The sequence below is a fragment of the Diadema antillarum genome, unplaced genomic scaffold (genome assembly GCF_040938485.1).
Source record: "Diadema antillarum isolate AM-2024a unplaced genomic scaffold, OU_Dant_1.0 seq00001265_RagTag, whole genome shotgun sequence".
Classification (NCBI taxonomy): Eukaryota; Metazoa; Echinodermata; class Echinoidea; order Diadematoida; family Diadematidae; genus Diadema; species Diadema antillarum.
Genome location: NW_027272047.1, coordinates 601,776 through 622,995, shown reverse-complemented (window position 1 = coordinate 622,995; position 21,220 = coordinate 601,776). Strand labels below are relative to the sequence as shown.

Here is a 21,220-nt window from a genome sequence, read left to right as displayed (position 1 = left end):
CTCACTTGAAGTTAAGACGAGAAATCTTTCACATATTTTGGTATGAGGTGTCACATTTCACGCCATGAAGAAGAAGAAGAAGAAGAAGAAGAAGAAGAAGAAGAAGAAGAAGAAGAAGAAGAAGAAATGAAGGCAGGGTAACAGGAATGTATCGTTTCATCGTTTCGTATTATGCCATAGAGGCAATAACGAATATGGGTAGGCCTATATGTCAGTCGGGGTTCGTTAACATGACTATTTCGTGTTTGTTTGTTTGTTTGTTTGTTTGTTTGTTTGTTTGGGGGCATAACAGGTATTGATTGCCAAAATGTACCATGGTGACTGCAACCGAAGATGAATCAACACATTTTAGATTCAAGAATTAGGTCCTAACCCCTCGCCAGAACACCGTCAGAACCTTTGAATGTGTGTGTGTGTGTGTGTGTGTGTGTGCGCGCGCGTGTGTGTGTGTGTGTTTAATATGCTAAAAAGATTTTACTTATTTCCTTCAGAAAGTAGGGGAAATCATATTAGCCTTAAATTTGCTACCATACTGTGTACTTTTCATGACAAAATTATCTTTTTTGGGTATTATCAATATTCCCTTTGAATTGCTCCACTTGTATGTGTCAGCATGGAAATAACTATTCTCTTGTACAGTGAATGGATTGTCTGAGTTTCGTCAAACTTCAGTGATGTGTTATGTTATTTCTGCATTCACCGAAATCATAAACATTTTAAATCAATTCCACTTAAATCTTTTTAGTGATATCGCAAAGCGGTGAAAGAGACCACATATGATTTTGACAAGGCAAATTTGTAATGTGCCACAGTAGGGGGGGGGGGGTTATCGAAGGTTTGCCCCCTAATGTGTATAGTCTTACTTTTGTTAAAGGGATGGTACAGTATTGGTGGAGGCGAGGATTAGGCTTTTAACTTTTTGTGAGATATGAAGAGACCACTTATGAAATAGTACAGAGCATACCATTCTATGACGAATGCAAAGTTTTAATTGGATGAAATCGGTTCTGGAATTGCTGAGACATCCAGAAACAAGGTATTAATCAAAGCGATCATAATAAAAGGTGGTTCCCGCCTTTTATTAGGATTGCTCTATTCTGCATTATCTTGGCCAATTGGAATTACATGCTCTTTCATATTTCATAAGAGGTTTCTCATTATGTCACCCAAAATGTTAGAAGCCTGAAATTAGGTCTCAAGCAAAACTATAAAATCCCTTTAATGGGCAAAAAATTCACAGACATATAATCTACCAACGGTGGGCGCTAGACCGATGCATCTCAATTCTAAAAACGCAATAGCTCCCTTGTGTGGGAGAGGGGACATCTCCCTCCCTCCAACTTTGCGCCCCCTGTGCCCCCTGAGCTCCCCACCCCCCCCCCCCCCCTCCGCATACGCACAGACTGTCTCGGTGCGCTTTCAAAATAACATATTTAAACTTGTTTTATCAGCAAAAGGGGGAAAATAAGATCCTCGTTGTATATCTTGGATTTAAACATTTCCTTAATATTTTACCAACAGTGTGCACCAAAAAAACTGAATTTCAATACTAGAACGGCTATAACTTCCCAATGTGCTAGGTAATCCCCCCCCCCCCCGTCCAGCTCCCTTACTAACGTGCTCTCAAAGATATTGAACAAATTCTTGCACGCATCCTCATGAAAACCATTTAGTTTTAGCGTCTCTTGAAATTATCTACCTTTATGACAAGAAAGTTTGAGAGATAGATGATAGATTAGATCAAGGCGTGAAGGAGATCAGAGATCTTCTCTCAAACTACTAAAGGTGAATAATTTATTGAATTTTCCTTTTAAAACTATCCCCAAATAGACGCCCCGCTCAGAGAGAGCCACTTTTTCCAATCCCCCCCCCCCCCCCCCCCCCAAAAAAAAGGAAATCCATGGGTACTCGCGTGGTGGTGCATCGCAGAATAACCCTACTTATAGGTCAGGGGATAAATCGAAGCAAAACACAAGCAGCCAAGCTCTGTCGTTTTGCTTGTAGGTAACATCCTTGCGGAAAACAACAACAACAACATCCAGGACCAGGGATTTGACAAAGGTAAGTTCCCTGCACTGATTGACAGATGATCTCACAATGCAGACTAACCGTCCTCATGATATAAATCTCAATTGTTATGTACGGATGTTCCAGTCTGTATTCTGCCCCGGTATGGTTATTGACCTCCATTGTTCACAGACATGTATTTATTTATAAAGGGAACTAGGATATTGGATACTCTGATAAAAACGTAATAAGTGAGTTTCGTGTTGCCTGTGTCGTTTACAAACAAGTTACTTGAATTATCTTTTGAATATTATTCTGCTATCTGGTCTTGGTCTTGAAAAAGAAGAGAAGACAAAAACAACCAAACATCTATTAACAACTAAACGAATGCACAATCAAACAATTAGCAAGCAAGCAAACAAACAATGAAACATACTTCTGGTCTGATGATACAGAAGACTCTATTGATAATCTTATGCCGGACAAGTTTTCCCGCTGTATCCAATGTATGCGATGACATCCTCAGATCACGAGGTTGTTGCGATGGTTCCGGTAAATTTCCCTCTTTTTTTCATTTCTGACAAAACGATGATATCACAGGCCACAAACACACAAACCCATCCTGTGCTTGGACGAACAAGACGGTTCGCTTCTAATACTGCGCGTTTCACCAACAGGTAAGTTCTAGAACTCTATTTCACTATATATATTTCTGGGTAGATAAGAAATACTTTACCACCTGTGAGTTCATTTTTTCGTCATGCCCTGAGAAACAAAGCAATATGTGACAGCAATGTCCCAGTAATTTACGTGTCCTGAAAGGCAGAGTTTGGTTGCTGTAGTTGCAGCAGTGTGAAAATTATAACCAACATTACACAATCCGTGCCAGGTACTATAAAAGGATGCAAAGTCAGTGTTCAATTTTCATGTGAAGCAGTTTTAAGAAGATCTTCAGAATACCACTTGGAAAAAATCCTGATTTAGAGTTAGTTAGGAAGAAAAATCTTGCTAGTAAGGATTTCAGAATACCGCCCTATAAGCAAATAAGGCTCATGAGTTCGACATTACAGAGGTCAAAACAGCCCATGACATTACAGCACGGGCTTATAAAGGGATCGTGTATAGTTTTGGTTCAGACCCAACCTCAGGTTTCTAACATTGTTTTGGTGAGAATATGAGAAGCCTCTTATGAAATATGAAAGAGCATGTAATTCCAAGAGGGATTCAACGTTTATTTCACAAAAATTGGTTTTGAACTGTCGGAGGTATGCAAAACGAAGCAATACTAATAAAAGATGGGATCCACCTTTTATGAGGATCCCCTTGTCTTATTTTGTTTTTAGATGTCTCTGCCTTTCGATTTTCATCTAATGAACTTTGAATTCCTCTTGGTATGCTCTGTATTATTTCATTAGTGCAGGTTTCTTGGTATCTCGCAAAAAGTTAAACACCCAATCCTCATCTCCAACAATACTATATACTATCCCTCTAATGTGTCAGTTTCATGGGCCTTGTCTACTTTAAGTGTTATAGTGCTTTTGGGGCTGTATGATTCTTGGGCTGTGTTATTCGTGGGTGTCGAACTCGTGACGTGCACCCTTTTCTATTCTCTCCTTTTCGTTCTCACTATCTTACATCATTTCTCTTTCTTCGTTCTTTTTTTCATTAGCATAACGTGTGTACATGTCTATCAATGTTTTGTTTTATGAAATAGTTTGTGGTTTTATTCATCAAAATCACTGTCATTTCTATATGTGTCTAATGAGGCCCTTTATTCTTTTGGCTTGTTGGGGATCCTTCGGTGTGGTAGTTTGAGTTTTCCTTGTATTCTATTTTTGATATTCTGTTACGATGACTTCTTTGCTCTCGCGTGCAAAGGTTAGCTACATTTACTATGTAATAAATGATGAATCAATGTGTATGTTTTCTAGCATGATTTTGTTGATTTGTACCATCATGCTGAAAAATAAATGATATGAAATGAAATGAAATTTAACACAAAACAGAACAAAGCAAACAAAAAACAAATAAAACTGGTTTTTGAGCCAAGTAGACTTCAGCCGGTCAATCCTTGTGCGTTCTCTTGTCTGTGACATCTTGGCTCAATACACATAATAGATGGCAAAGGGTCTAGTACAAATCTTGAAACAAAAAGACTCGCTAACCTAAAAAGGGGGATACATCCAAAATAAAATGCAACTTGTACGCAAAGATTAACAACTAACCTGTAATTGTCCAAATAAAAAAAATAAGATAATTATACACAGAGACATGAACGTCACGGGTGCTTGAGAGATTCAAAGGACATAATTTGGCCCAAATCCTCCTGGCGTCCTATTTTCTTTTATGCTCATCAGCATCAATGCCTCATCATCTTTCCCCCGCCGAAGGATACCCATCGTACTTTTTTGTTTTTATTTACTTTTTGTATGTGTATTGCCTACTTGTATGTTTATCAAATTGTGTTGAATTGAGCGTATTGATATCGCTCATTTTGCTTGGCCACGGAAAATGTATCCAGTTGGTTTTTCTTTTTTTTTGTTGTTTTTTTGTTTGTTTGTTTTTACTCGGAATGACATAATATAAAATAGTTACAATTGTTCCTTCCTACACTCTCCTACCATCCTCGATTCGTTTGAAGCAATAGAATAACAGAATAAGAACGAAATAGGGAAATTTTGGAAGGATTGCAAAAGAATGATTTGGAATTGATCGAGAAATAATTGATACCAGTCAGTGTGATACAAATGCAATTGATAAGTTATCAAACTCCGGGGACAGAAGTAAATTTCACTTCCGCGAACATGAAGTATTAATGAGGCGTTATAAATCAACGAAAGAAAATCAAAATATTCATTATGCTTCTCAAATTTATAAACATAAAGATGTGACTGCAAATACCAGCAGGAAATCTAGTTGTAACGGTAAGATCTATTAAAATCTAATGGGAAATCTGGTTTTTGGATGATGATTTGAGTTGCGATTTGATGTAATTTCAGCTATTAACAGGTTTTGAAAGGGCAGAGCCTAGTGTCCTGCTACTGCAACCATGCTGGTGCCTTTGATTCTAACGGCTGCCATCTCAGTAGCGGCCGCTTTACCTGCGACCAAAGCGGCCGCTTTACCTGCGACCAAACCCACACCTACGCCCACGCCTGCACCGAACGGTATTCGTCAATGTGCCCGTGAGTGTGGGACACCTCCTTGAAAAGTCATTGTCATCTATACAAATTTATCCATCTATACAGCCTGCTGAATGACCACCATATCATAACCATTATCGAACTCTTCTCCTAACCTGCAAACAGCGTTCGATTCTTGTCTCCCACGTGAAAAAGCTGTTCGTCTTCCCAGCTTTCACAACTTAACTTTGAAAAACATGCCAAAAGTGTAATGTGGGTTGTTTTGGGTATAATATTCCAAAATGTCCACTGTAGCCACCCTTTCCATTTAAATCTGCAGTTTGGAAGAGCAGGATGAGCCACAAGAAATGTTCAGTAACAGATTGCCGTGTCATTTCTTGTTTACAGATTTGAAGTATAACGTCCTCCGCCTTCCATCGAAGAGTGAAGTGAAAGTTTTGCATGAACACCCCTAAGAAAGTTTGAAAAATTTCGATACTGTTGAGCGTATCATGGATAAGATGTGCGTAGCAAAAAAAGCTAAGATTCCAGCTGATTTGATTATCCCTTCTTGTCATATTCATCGAGATTAATTTGAATATTCCGCACGTCTGACTAATCTTATAAGTGAACTTGATACCAAAGCTCCTTTACTCGGAGGCAACGTTTCATTTATACGGGATGGATTTTCTACCACTTTGTTGGTAGTGGTGGTGGTGGTGGTAGAGGGGGGAGGGACATCCAATATCAAAGAGTTATTGATAATCATCATTTCAGACCTGTTCATCTCCTTCCTTTTTTTTTTTGTTGAGACGAAAAATCACACTCTGTGAATCAAACTAAATTGATAGATAGTAACAATAATAATAGTAATAATAATAATGATGATGATAATAATAATAATATTATTATTATTATTATTATCATTAATAATGATAATAATAATAATAATACTAATAATAATAATAGTGATAATAATAATGCTAATAATAATAATGATAATAATAATGATAATGATAATACTACTACTAATGATAATAACGATAATAATAACGAGGTCTTATCTACCCAGGGTATAGCCACTTCAGTGTTGCTACTGCTCTTCAAGATCAATCAACCAATCAGTTTGTTGATTAACCTGGGCCCTGTTTCATAAAGCTGCTCGTAAAGTTACGAACAACTTACGAGCGACTGGTGATCAGTTCTGACGTGCTATACTTATCATAATTTCCATAACTCAGCACCAGAACTGATCACCAGTCGCTCGTAAGTCGTTCGTAAGTTTACGAACAGCTTTATGAAACACCCCCCTGTTAATCAATAAATTTGGAATGTTGACCGCTCCGACCCTAACTAGGATCTCCATGTCCCGAGTACACCTTGCTGGAGGATTATGGTGACGGCTTCTTCAAGCGTCGCGTCGAACCAGGCGCATGGGTCTACAAGGTTGCGCCGACCTGCAATATTACGTCCGCTACAATGAGTGTTTACATGGATCTCCACTACTACTTCCGAGGTAATGTTTTTTTTTTAATACACCTTTACTGTGTTTTTGTTCAATGTATCGTCGTTGTCCTACAGCAATACACACAATAATACCTGTATTTTCCTTTCCCGTTCGCCTCCATTGTACAATCAGCAGGTTTTTTTTTATTGTTGTTAGGTGCTTTTACCCCTTTGTTTTATCAGTTAATTCTTGTTGCGGAGTAAAGTTTTCAAAGTATATTCTAATTAATAGCATTAACCAAGAAACACAAGCTCACTTATCAAAGTCAACTTGAACGCGATGAGGAATCGCATTTTATTGAACATACCTGTTTATAGGTTATGTCTTTCTAGTAAGAGGTAGATTTGGCGCATGCCTTGCATCAACCTCAGTTATGTGACGAATATCTCATACACATAATTTGCCTTTGACGATGAGAAAATAGCATCTGCTATAGTAGCTATATTACATTTTTACCATAATTATTCAATGACAGTAATGGCAAAATTTCTTATGATATATTTGTATTCATTTCAACAAGTTTATAGCTAGTTATTTCTTCTACATAATTGATTACGAATACACTTCAAAAGTGAAAATTTTCGCGCACAAAATTCTGGTGCTTTTTTAATGTCGCGCGAAAGACGTGACAGATTCCACATGTACACACAATATGTCTTTATCTGTATCTGTAATAGCAATTATATAGATATAGTTTTTACAAAATGATCACGGTTTGTTGTACTATTTTGATAATTTGTTAAGTAAACGCATTTTTTATTTTCTTTGACCTTTTTTTTTTCCCCCGGGGCCATCAAATTTCATTGTCATCGGGCCACGACCAAAAATTGATATTTGATGATTCTGGTGGCTCGAATGGGCCACCACCGAAAAAGAAAAGGACAGGTGGTGTTGAATATTGTGTATAATGAATAGATAGGCCCTTATACAAGTTTTATGTATTTGTAATACCGAGTATGACGACTGTGCATGGTTTAATGTAATGCTCACATACTTGGCTTCATTTTGTTTGGTTTGCACGGACCAATATTGGCCATCGCTTAAGCGGGAGCCCGCTTAAACGGGAGAAAAACTTATATCTCCTGACCCCATGCGATTATAAGCGGTGAGCACTGTATAAGACAGTGCTTATTAATATCATAAGGTTTTTTTTTTTTAATATCATAACTCACTATTTTTGTGTGTATGTTTATGTGTATGTGTGTGTGTTTGTGTGCCTGTAGACAATGGCATTAAGCGAACCACCCCTATCGTCCTGACTGTGAATGAGAAGAAACAGCGCTCCGTGTTCTGCCCGGAGGAGTCGGACCACCTTTGGTGCTGCCCACAGGGCTTCAGCCTCCAATTCTACATTCCCTCGGAGTCACAGGCTACAGCGCCACCACCGTCAAATGTGCGTTTCTAGTCAACATCCTTCACAAAACCATACCCACGCTCTTTATCAATGTGTTTATGTTCTTTCTTTACAAAAGTGCAATTCCACATTTTCACATGCCTTAGATCACACGAACAAAATAATTTTTAGGGATACGGAGTTTCATCAAAATTTGAATTTGAATTAAACAGCCGTGGAGGACTAAGTTATAGTTCTATAAATTATGTTTTCACCGCATAGTGACAGCACAAGCAAATTGGAAGAGTACTGAATCATGCAATTATAACCTCACATCTCTCCGACTATTAGTTAGTCCGTTCCACACGAAACCTGGTGGCTTGCGTATTAAGTTTATGGGCATTTCAGAATTCAATATATATCAGTCCCCTCTCAAAATAACGCAGTCACCACTCACCGAACTTTTTTTTTTCTTTTTAAGGGGGGGGGGGGGGGGGTCCAGTAGTGCTTAATGTAATAGTGTTGAGAGTTTGTGTAGCGATGAGATTGTGTGTCCATGTCATGAATGTAGGTTTTATGGTCATTAGCTGTTCTTTATGCAAAGTTCGGGGCCGTTTGATAATAATGATGATGATAACTACTGCTACTACTACTACTACTACTATTACTACTACTAATACTACTACTACTACTACTACTACTACTACTACTACAACTAAAATGATGATGATTAATAATAATAATAATGATAACCGATATTAATAATAATAATTGTGTTTGTACCAAAACAAACTTTTGAACATTCCGGTGAAACTCCATTTCAGATTATATCATGTATAATTTTCGTATTTATATATTTTATTGTGATATATGTGAGAAATATGAAATTAAAATAAAAAATGATAATGTTAACACTATTGTTCTTATTGTTTTTATCATTATTATTATTACTTTTAAGTTTTATTTTTATTATTATTATTATTATCATTGTTATTATCATTATTATCATTATTATTTTTATTTTTACAATAGTTCGAGACCCTTTTGTGAATTATGAGAATGAATATTTTAATGAAGGAGAAGCAATCGAATGACCATCATCGCTGTTAACTCGTTTTTATCATCATAAAGATAATGAGGGACACGTCCTCAAACATAGACGGTAGTCAATCAGAGAAAACTTAGCTGTTGCAAATGCTGCAGAGGAAAACAAAACCCGATAAACAGCATGATAATTATGCTCTCTTACTTTAATTTTGAATGTTTTAGGATATTAAGAATCTGCTTTTCGCGAAGATCATAATTTTAATCCCACTTTATCATTCTGTCATTCACAGAAGTCCGACATTCATCTGATCCGAGCTACAGAGCCACGAGAATTCTACGGCCGTGCTCTCATTGGTGGCCGCCCGACCTTAGCCGCGTTAAAACAGCATTACCGAGAGCTCGTGACGTTTCTGGAGGAGCGGACATTTTGGTTCAGCCGTGACGCGTACTCCATCTTGTGTAAGTTTGACTTCTTTTTTTTTTTATAGTGGATTGCAGCCAAAGCCTAATCAAAGCCACATATCAGTTTCAGTTTATTTTATTTTGACACGGTCACTCACTTCAGCCAATGGCTGTCCTTCAGTGAGTCCGTGATGAGGTAAAAACAAATCAAGGTAACATAATACAACATTTTATACTTAGTATACATAACATAAGAAATAGAAACAAACACAATTATCATACACCGTAAAATCAATGACTTTTTAACGAAAATACTACCATTTCATCTAAAATAATTCCATAAGATTACTTACGCATTAAAAAGAAGAAAAAATGCAAGTATATACCGGTACACATGTGGTAAATGAAAAAAAAATCCAAATAGGCCTACATCCAAAATATAGAAATACATTAAAACAGAACTCCACATCAACGTCATTGTAACTCGAGTAAATAGATTGGAATCATGCGAATAAAGTAGAATAGAATAGAATAGAAAAAATAGAATAGAATAGAATAGAACAGAATAGAATAGAATAGCATGTAGCATACATAGCGTAGGATGAAATGAAATAAAATAGAATAGTCCAGAAGAATAAGGATTAGAAAAGAATATGCCAAATTAAACTCCAGAAATGTCTAAGAAAGATACGGGGTAAACTCAAATTTGTTGCAATACTCATCGATATTCTTTTATTACTCAGAATGAAATTGAGTATGAAGGAATTGACTTCCAAATTTGGTCAGCAGAGGTAAAAAAGCTAGATTAGTCCATTTTGCAAATTAGGCATAATTCCGTGTAGTCCTGCGTAATTAGTATCATATACGCCAGTCCCATGGTCCCTAAAGAGCATAGACACACTTACACACATTTGGGATCAAGTATGATTCTTTTTTTAATGATTATTATTATAATCAGAAGAACTAATTCAAACCAATAATCAATAATGTCTAAAGAGTCCCGGAGGTTCGTGTCATATTACATTCCCTCAGAGTAGAGGTCCAAAACACAAACGAACATACAGACAGCAAAGAACAAACCAACAACAACCCTGATAGGTTGATGATAGAACATTTAAATATTAGGCCTATATTTGAAATAAATATAACGATTGGAATTGCATTCAATTCGGGGAATGGTTGTTATATGATTGTATTATATTGATACAACACATTGATTGGAAACTCGATCTTCTCAGCACCAATAAACAAAGAAATGTTCACACACTGGCAAGCACGCACTTTCACGGACTTGATTATGCACATTACAGATGAAGTGAATGGCATATTCTAGCCTAGAATGCTCGGACTCACATCACGCCCCATTCATTTGCATATTAGATGGTATTACGATGGTATTACAGACTATACCTTTAGCGGTGATTTAACTCTTTATGTGCCACGTTCGCACCTCCGACTCAGTCGACGGCGTGCCAACTTCGCATATTCTGCTCAACAAACAAAGCCGCCAAGACCGATCGATAAACCGCTAATTACTGCTAATCCCGCGGCACAATGAAAGCGTTTCTCCTGCTTTTGTTCCTTTCGTATACGGCTTGCATTCTATGGTGATCGACTATCCAGCGATGTTCCCAACTAGATTTACTCGTACATTCTATGTTTCTGTCACGATTTAATGTGCAAAAGTCATGCCTTTATAGTAATGTAGCAACTGGTCATTAAAAGAAAAAAAAATGAAAATAGAGTCGGCATAGAATTTATATCGAAACAAAGTTTGGCATTCCTCTTTAACTTTGCCTACTATTACCCCCATCTTAACAGAAATTTGTAGAAGTTATACAAATTGGAAAAACAGAATTATTTCTCAAAGCATGACTACCTTCGTATCTCAGAATAACGTGGCACATAGGGGGTTTCCACCATGGCACGTAAAGAGTTGATAATGTTCAAGATATCACTTTTGATGCATGTATGTAGGTCAGTAGTACAGTATCACAAAACTCCCTATCATAACTTGCGATAATGCCTAGGATATAAGAAGATAACACTATTTTTCTCATTAAACTCTAACTGTAGATGGTTGAGTATGGAAACATTTTCATTATAACTATTGTTCACATTTGTTTATTTAACAATACTTAACCACGATTATACTGGCTTAATATTTTACGTTAGTTGTTTCTATCCCTAACTCACATTTTAGAACTATTTGCAAATGGCTAATAAGTTATGCCTTTGAATGACACCATGCCATTGTTGTTAGCAAAGAAAGTATGCACATTTTAAAAGCTACTTACTTTATTTACTTTATATCAATGAAAGTTCTTCCATCAATCTGTTCAACCTGAGCTACTGTTGATAGATTTAACTTTGGAGAGGTATACATGTATCACATAACAGCAGTATTTCCTATCTGTGTATACCTACCGTTGTGAGCAGTTAAATAGCAAAGATCTTAATTATAAACAAACTTAACATACAAACTGCCTTATTTATGTATCAATAATGTTTACTATGCAATGCATGTATTTAGGCTGAAGCATTTCATTTCTCTCGACATCATGGTGACTGCCGATATTCATTAAGAAAATAAAGGCAGAGCCGTTCTATATTACGGCTCTGAGGAAATGACTTGATTAGCGCCCTCTGTTGTTGCAGTTTGCGTTATCACTTAGCTATCTTCTTAATGTATAAACTTCTCTTTGTACATCCACGTGGAATTATACAGCTTACGATGCTCCATGGAGACCCCAGCCACATCGCTTTGAAATTCTCGTACCAACCGAGGACGGCGACCACGGACACGGGAACTGGCACGGACACGGACACGGACACAAACACGGACACAAACACGGGCACGGACACGGACATGGACACGGACACCACGGTCACCATGATGATGAGGACCATGAACGTCGTCGTCGTCGTGAGATCGATGATCTTCTCGAGGTTGATTTGATTCCCGTTTAAACGAGCCATGACTACACTCCTGGACCACACGAGCCTGATGCAAGTTTCCCGGCTTTAATCGGTCTCTCCTCCTTCTCCCTCAGTTCCTCCTTCTCTCTCTCTCTCTCTCTCTCTCTCTCTCTTCCTCCTTTTTCTCTTTTCATCTCTCTATCTTTTTTTCATGTAATCACTATATTTTTGCACGACTTGTTTTTCTTCCATTGTCTGATGTACGCATACTATAAACAGATGCCTATTAAAGGCATAATCATTACTATATTTTATAGCTGAACAACTACTATATACAATGCTATATTGGGGAAAATGTCGCTTCCGATAATAAAAACTACACAGTTAGGGAAAATGAAGCTTTTTCTAATGGCTTCTAGAACCGTGCAGCCATGAGATTGGTCTCCATAGCTGGTGGAAATCTTTCATTAGGCGTAGAAAACCAGATTGTGCTGAAATGTATCAGATGTCGTTACTTCGTTTCATACACCACAGTTCCTGAGCGTCTTGCAAAAGAAGACAATTATAATCCCATTGACATACATAATATGTGACCCACTACAACAAAAGGATCCTAAAGTCGCTGACGGGTGAGCCGAGAAAAATCGAGTTTGAAGACAGATCACCAAAATCTGTCAAAACGTTCAGATGTCTGTTTTTACATAATTTTGTAGTCTTATGTATCTTCTATCATCTGCCGAAATTTCGAAGCTAAATGATCAAAGGAAAGGCCTAAAAATAACATTTTTCTGGGCCATGTTTGGCTCGCCCGTCAGCGACTCTAGGATCCTTTTGTTGTAACTACGTTAGCGTGACCTACTACGCTACAGTTGTAGTGCATTTGTCATCGTGATTTTGTGGACCGGTGAGAGTATTTTTTTCTCAACGTTGTGATTTCTGCAGACCAAATCACATAACCATCGTGCTGATCGTTGTTGTACTCATCAATATTATGTTTTGCGAATAGGTATTTTCCTAATGTCACTATCCCCTCCCCCAAGAGAAAAATGAATAATACCAACATAAAAATTAATACTTATCTTGCCTATTATTATTCTCATGTTCCTTACACAAAGAAAACGAAACCCTGATGAATGTTTGAGACAAATAATTCTGTGGATATTTCAAGTTTGCACGAACAGTTTGGATGAGACGTCTTCCCTTGATTTACTTCAAGCATCTGATACTAGTGTAGCACGTTAATGCCGAATTTGATTTTATTTACACTCTGCGACTCTCGTAAATAAATTCCATTTGTACTAATATGCTGTTTTAACCCACCTGCTTTCATCGCTGTACGATTTTGCTTTGAGAGGAAATTCCGTGTATACAATGTACATCACTTCCGTTCAGTAAGTTGTTAGAAACAATTTCGTTACGAACCTGGCAGAGTATAGGATGCCTGTATAATAGGCATGCGACGAATGAACCTGTTTTGTGTTAAAGATAAATCACTGTAAGTCAATCATTAAATCACTCTTTCTCTCAGCAGTGAAGTCTTTCTTTTTCTCTATTTTTGTGACGGTATATCATAATTTCATATTGATGGTGCAGAAACGAGACTCCAGACAGTTGCTAAGGCAACGTGTGTGATTGAAGAACGGGACTCTCCGGGTGGATAGGTAGAAGCATGGAGTGATGCGTGGAAGGAGGAGAGTGTTTAGTGAAAGTGTAAGCTGATCGTGGATTCTGATTTATAAAAAGCAGAAATTTGTGACAAATTGAGTTGACGCAGACCTTGCCCTTAAAGAATTGCTTATTCCCCTCACCCCAAGGGAAACACACACACACACGCACACACACGCACACACACGCACACACACACACACACACACACACTAAAAGCTCAGTCACACCTAAAATCATACTGGTCATGCAACAAATTACAAGATATGTACGTAACAAAATTACTGCAATCTCTTCACATATCGCATGCAAATGATGGGCGCCCATTTTTCTGTATTTCTGAGGCATTGTCTTCGGCTGAGGCAAAAGATGGGAGGACGCTTGTGAATAAATTGTTTTGTTGCAGTCGAGGTTCTCAGCACTTGCCTTTTTTCACTCAACAAGCTTGGGTCACATTTTTCAAAATGGCCAAAGTTGCTCATATGTAGCTATACCCGGCAAGCTTGCTTTTAACATGTTTAAGTAGGTGCCATTGTGTTTCTCTATAGCATTCTTTTACTTTGACTGCAAAAGAAGATTATTTCTAATCTTTTGTCATGGTCTTCCATCGGGGCCCTCAGTGATACTGACAAACATAGTTATGCAAACTACACTCAAAACGTACTTACAAGATAAAACATAGGTATATACTGTACATTGAAAAGTAACATAGAACATATTTTATGCTAACATGGCACAACATGAGTTCACCAGAATGCCGAAATACCAATCAAGTCGCTATTATGTGCAGGAATAATAATAGTTATCACAAAATAAATTTGATGAGTAGATCTAAAATAAACAACAACTATATTTAAAAAATCTTTTTAAAAGAACATAATAATATGGAAGAAGCTGATCTGATTGAATCATCTAGCTTGTTCCATTCAAGCGAAGAAGATATGACTGGGCTACGCTTATAACAATCAGAGCGAAATCTCGGCACACGTACTTGCCTTGTGTAATGTTCATGAACATCATTAGGTTTAACTATTACAAAAGGCCACCGCTCACACCGGTGGCACGACTGACCGACTTTGGATCCGAAATAAATCACAATAACCTAAGAATAAACCATGTAAACACGCTAGTTTATTACAGATCCGTCATACAGCAGTCATACGCGGTCTTAAGTGTACCTGAAGGTAAGAAGGTTCTAAGTTATGAACGCATTTATATAGCATTAAAACAAAGTGATCAAAGTACATAGGTAGACTTGTGAAATACATCATTTTATGTAATTTGCATGCAAAACAGGTCAACTAACATGTCATCGCTTCGTGAAAATAACAAAATGTCAAATGTTAAACTTTGATCTCTTAATTTCATGTACAATGTTCTTCATAAAGCTTCTAAACCGTGTGCCCCCTCTGCTACACACTGCAAAAATCGCCTTGAATACGAAACGCAGTTGCACATTCCCCTGTCTGTATGTTGAAGCGTCGATCAAAGACTGTTGAAGCAAGGGCGTAAATCCGTACTGAGGAGTGGGGGGGGGGGGGGATGATCAGCAATAGTCACCATTACCACGATTACAAGCCCATAACCGGACCGGCGCAGCGTTTGGGGGAGGGGGGGGGGGGGGGGGGGGAGAGAAGCTTGGTTCCCCCACCCCACCCCACCCCATGAAATATAAAGTGGGAGGGAAGTGGCGGCAAAAATATGAAGACTTTTTTTCTTTCTTTTTTTCCTTTTTTCTTTTTTTTTTTAATGTTTGTCAGCCGATTTTCGGCGGAAAAAAAACAGACCTTAAAAGTATGAAGACTTTTTTTTTTTTGCTATTTCTCTTGTCTTTTGATTTTCTTTCTTCTTGGCTGACAGGCAATTTTCACCCCCCCCCCCCCCTTTGAAAAAAGTAGCGCAGCCCTGAATGATGCCCAAATAAATTCAATAAAAAAATTGGATCTCCATTTCTTTTTATGTAATAACGTATAGTCGATATTTTCCTGTAGCTATTGTATTTTTCAATTTTCTTGATTTAAGTCAATAAAGCAATCATCTCAGGGGCATCGTACCGTTTTAATGATGGTGGGTGGGAGAGGGACTTGGAGTTTAAATATCTGTGCAAGGGAGCACAGAATCTATACAGAATTATGGAAATTGTAGTTGTTTTTTTTTTTTGTAGTGTATCTCACTAAAATGCACTTCTTGTGGTAGTTTCAAAGGAAAACAATAATGAATGCAAGATATTATCAAAACTAAGGGGTGAATGTATGATATAGAGTATTTTTCGAATTTTTTTCAGTACATACATGTAGGGGACATGTACGTATCACAAATAATTATATGAAAATTTTATTTGCCCTTTTGGTGTCGTTTTTGGAATTAGCATCTATATAATCATTGCACCTGCGCTAAACATAAGTCTTCATTAATCAGTGTTAGCACAGGTTTCGTTTCGGCGCAATTAACATTACCCTTGGTGATAATCATGGTAAAACGAGCGTATTTTCTGTGACAGGAAAAATAAAGAGATGATCCGATACACCGCTACAAAATGTAAAATAAAAAAAAAATCATCGTGAGTCAGAACATTTCAAAAATATATTATCAGTAAGCGCTTCTGATGTATGTGTAATACGTGTTGGCTTAGAAATATGGGGAGACAATGTACATGAAAATAACTATTCAGCATTTCACTACCTGAGGTTCAAAGAAGAAGAAAATTAGTAATGAAAAATCAATATTTATAACACATGAATTCATTTCTTCTTTAATGCAAGTTATGTCATTGTCTGTCAAGCAATATAATGTCTTTATCCGATTGACGTACATGTACAACTTAAAAACAACACCATTTAAATGCAGCCCTCAAGTTGTAAATTGATATACCTGAGTGCACTAATTCAGGTACCTGAAACATCAAAAACTCCAACAGGGTGACACGAAATTAGTTTTACTCTTGCGACAGCTGCTTCGGTCTTATTGTATTCCACGAACAGAGTTCGGAGGATATTATAATTGGCCTCAGTGCGCCGCGTCCGCGTCCGCGTCCGCCGCGTCCGCCGCAGAGATTTTCTTGAGAGCGCTCTACTGGCTGCAGTACTTCTTCGATCATCTTCAATTTGGCATGAAGGTGTATTATGGTAAGACGAAGACGCCTATTGTTTTTGGTGATGGCGCCCTCGCTTGTTCCGTCTTTATACATGAAAAGGTAAATTTAACAGGATCTGCTTGTGTGTGTGATGCTGGCCTTGTTTCTCGACCATTTTTTTTTTTCAAATTCGGTATGTAAATGTATCATAGTCTAATCTATACATCCATATCTATTGAAAATGCTGCTCTCATTGTTCCACCTTTTACAAGGTCAAAGGTCACCTAGCTGATCATGTCAAAATTTGCAGAAGTGCTTATTTAAGCAATAACTTGATTGTTACTCAATGAATTTTATTCAGACTTGCTAAGGAGATGTATGGGTGGTCATTCTACATGAAGGAAACAACAGTTTGTGGTGACGGCGCCCTCAGTGTTCCGACTTGGATGCCAGTGCAAATTTCTTGTGTGTGCTCTATCAGCCACATTTCTTCAAATTTGGAGAAAAGGTGCATTATAGGGCTCACACCCGTAAATACAATGAACTGTCCCAGACCCCTTCCCAAATTCTTACCAAAGATACAAAAATAAATGTTGAAAAAAATTGATTAAAAATCAATGATGTAGTTTGGCAAAAAACTGAATAGCTGTAGATATTGAGTATGAATTCCTCTACAAATTGCATTTTGGTTGGAAGATGAAAGCTTTTCTGGTGGAATTTGAGGGGACTATATTTCATTGTGTTCGTGTACGGAAAATGGGTGATTTTTTTGAGTGACAAGAACTCGTAGTCTGGCTTTGCGGACCACTGGACAGAATTTGAACTGAATTATCCACCCTGAGAATTTGATGGATGGAAGGGTATATCTAACTTATCCAGGTTAGTGAAGCTGAAACACCTCATTTCTCCCAGCTATTTTACAGAATTTTTTGAAATTTGATTTTTAACACACATCCCTATGGGGAAATATTTATGGGTGTGAGCCCTATAGAGGATGCATGCAATGCACGCAAGTCTATGGGAAGTATTCATCCCATACAAACTCTGCTGGTTTATGTCGATCTATTGTGTCAGATCTCTTCCTCCCTCCCCCCTTCTACTTCCTACCCCCCCCCCCTCTCCTCTGCCACCCCCCCCCCCCACTCTGTTTGGCTACAATTTGTTTTCTTTTTATGTTGTTGTGTTACTAGTTCTTTGTACATAGCAGTCATCAGTATCACACAACTTTGAATGACTGTGTTATTTTAATGTATTTCTTTGTTTGGCTACCTCTGAAACAGGTTAAAATTCATAAAGTTAGTCTGTTTGACAAAACAATGTCTTTTCAAGTATTTTGCAGGCAATAATGTGATGATGACACCCCCACAATCAAAGATTACTGCCTGCATCTAGGTATTCATCTTATGAAGAACTGATCAACATTACATTTTTATTAAAAAAAAAAAAAACCCTCAAATGGCATGAGATTCAAAAGTGTCCTTTGAGAAGCTTTATATCCCTTGAATGTGTAATTTTCCATGTGATGTAAGGGCAAATATCATCAAAAACACATTTATCATGTTTAAAATTGAAGGGGTCGGTGCAATATAGTGCTAACCCACACTTTTGTAAAAATTGAATTACATGCATTTTTATAATCCTTATCCTTCACTCTAACCTCCATGAAAATATCATATTTCAATTCAACCAATAAGATGGTTAAAAATGCATGCATTCATGTTTTATTAATGTACAATGTATGGACTTTCCAAACATTCAACAGCGATTATCTCATAATGACTATTGTGTGGGTTAGCACTATATTGCACCGACCCCTTCAATTTAAATGAGAAATATGACCTCCACTATAGGACTCACACCCGTAAATACAATGAACTGTCCCAGACCCCTTCACAAATTCGTACCAAAGATACAAAAATAAATGTTGAAAAAAATTGATTAAAAATCAATGATGTAGTTTGGCAAAAAAAAAAAAACTGAATAGCTGTACATATTGAGTATGAATTCCTCTACAAATTGCATTTTGGTTGGAAGATGAAAGCTTTTCTGGTGGAATTTGAGGGGACTATATTTCATTGTGTACGTGTACGGAAAATGGGTGTTTTTTGAGTGACAAGAACTCGTAGTCTGGCTTTGCGGACCCCTGGACAGAATTTGAACTGAATTATCCACCCTGAGAATTTGATGGATGAAAGGGTATATCTAACTTATCCAGGTTAGTGAAGCTGAAACACCTCATTTCTCCCAGCTATTTTACAGAATTTTTTGAAAGTTGATTTTTAACACACATCCCTATGGGGAAATATTTATGGGTGTGAGCCCTATAGTGAATGAAGATAACCATTGTTTTTGGTGGTGGCGCCCTCGCTTGTTCCGTCTTGTACAACATTCTGGCCTGAAAAGCAATCCAGATGGGGTATGGGACGGGTTCGGGGGATACATTTTTGCTCGTTTGCGAGTGCGCTAGTTTTCTCCATGGGTTTAGGGTTATGGTTATAGAATTGTATTGTTAGGGTTGTGACATGGGTTTAATATTAGTTCAATTCAATTCGATTCAGTAGTTTGATGTGAAAATTAGGATTAGGGGTGGCATTATATTTTTCGGTAGAGTCTATCTTTGTCATAGCGTGGAGATGTTTTAATGGAAGCAGTTGTCGGAGACCAAAATGTCATTGAACCCTCAAACAGACGTCCGACCTGGAACACACGCTGTTACCCACATGTGCGAGTCGCCCTTGATTCAAGCCATCAACAAAGTGTAAACCTCAAGTATGTAAAAATTACCTAAGGTAATTTACCCCATCATTTTTCATTCAGTTTCGTTACCAAACGCAGGCATCATACACTGTGTTGAAAACGAATACCTTGTAAGTAAACTGTAAGGAGCCAGGTAAACAAGTTTGCAATCATGGCCGATCGCTTGTTCTTCATCTTATAGTGATGCAGAGGATACGACGTTGCTAGGTAACGATCGAAGCAGATGACGACGATTCCAAAACGGACACGCCCTGCAGCGCGCGCTGGAGTCCCAAGAAAACGTGACAGAAAGGTTGACCCAATACCCAGGTCCTGCCCAAGAGAAGAAACGTCGCGCGAATCGGCATGATGTAGTAGTTGCTATACGTCCGTAGCTTCCTCTCGTAGTAGAACGCCAGAAGAATGGCAAAATTCGAAATGACGGTCACCACAGTTACGCATATCACAGCGATAACCCGCCAGGTTACAGATGGGTATATCGTGGTGTCTAGGAAAACCGTTTCGTCAGCAACACTGATAACGCCGTCAACGTAGAGGGTGCTCATGTTGTTGATTCTTAGGGTGGTTTCTAGGGAACAATTTAAGAAAATGTGTCAGATTGACGAGTTTTAGAATTCTTACTTCTCTTTGTTACTAAATCAGAAAGGCACCACTATGTTTATGACAAATAAAAAAAATGCGAAAAGTAACATATTCATGGCAACATGGTCTCCCTCATTCAGAGGAACCTCCCTCCTGTTCACATTGTCCTACAAGAGGACCAGCCATTTTTATTACCCCAGCGTTGCCCGAAGCGTTGCCAGGTACCCTTTTATACACCTGGGTCCAGAGGGAAATTGTGGATTAAAACATCTTGTCCAAGCATCATGACAAGAATTGGATTTGATTTGAACTCGGGTCCTAGCTCCGATTGAAATACAGGGTTCTTATTCACTATGCCACAATACCCCCATCTTTTACTACAAGATTCAACAATGTAAGCGGACGTACACCATTTTACGGATTTCTATTCTAGATAGCGATTGATAATATCACAATTTATTTATTATGGCATACCCAATCAAGTCCTAATGATGCACTTATCTAACGTTGAAACGATCGGCTGTTCGTTGTTAGATTGGTGTAACCGTTAATTTCACGGCATGTGTCTTATGGAAGAAAACACTTGGAAATAATTGGTGAAATGCACGAAATTGATATCCAATTTGAAACCGTCTAACACTAGCCTTAAATTCCCAAGTTAGTGTGGGCAATTGCTCCTTTAGGAAGTTCAGCGATTTCAAAGCTTTTGAAAACACTACATCCGAAACCACCAAGTCTGTGTATACCGCAGAGTGTAAAAATTGATAAAGAGAATTTTACTCGGCCTTAGAAACGTGTGAAGGTCG

The 21,220-nt window shown here is 37.9% G+C and overlaps 1 protein-coding gene across 1 annotated transcript; it reads left to right on the top strand.

Annotated features, from left to right (window-relative positions):
- Positions 1-2,580: 2,580 nt before the first annotated feature.
- LOC139745429 (uncharacterized) lies at positions 2,581-12,480 on the top strand. The gene is made up of 6 exons (XM_071655819.1): positions 2,581-2,684; positions 5,007-5,192; positions 6,487-6,645; positions 7,860-8,029; positions 9,307-9,475; positions 12,147-12,480. Exons 2-6 carry the CDS (start codon positions 5,057-5,059, stop codon positions 12,386-12,388), a joined length of 876 nt encoding a protein of 291 aa, XP_071511920.1. The 5' UTR covers positions 2,581-2,684; positions 5,007-5,056; the 3' UTR covers positions 12,389-12,480.
- Positions 12,481-21,220: the final 8,740 nt, after the last annotated feature.

What these genes read in the sequence shown, in the direction of transcription:
- LOC139745429 (XM_071655819.1), top strand. Translation starts at nt 5,057, where the DNA reads ATGCTGGTGCCTTTGATTCTAACGGCTGCCATCTCAGTAGCGGCCGCT. An exon ending in CGGTATTCGTCAATGTGCCC is followed by an intron (nt 5,193 to 6,486) that starts GTGAGTGTGGGA and finishes GACCCTAACTAG; the next exon opens with GATCTCCATGTCCCGAGTAC. An exon ending in CAGCGCCACCACCGTCAAAT is followed by an intron (nt 8,030 to 9,306) that starts GTGCGTTTCTAG and finishes TGTCATTCACAG; the next exon opens with AAGTCCGACATTCATCTGAT.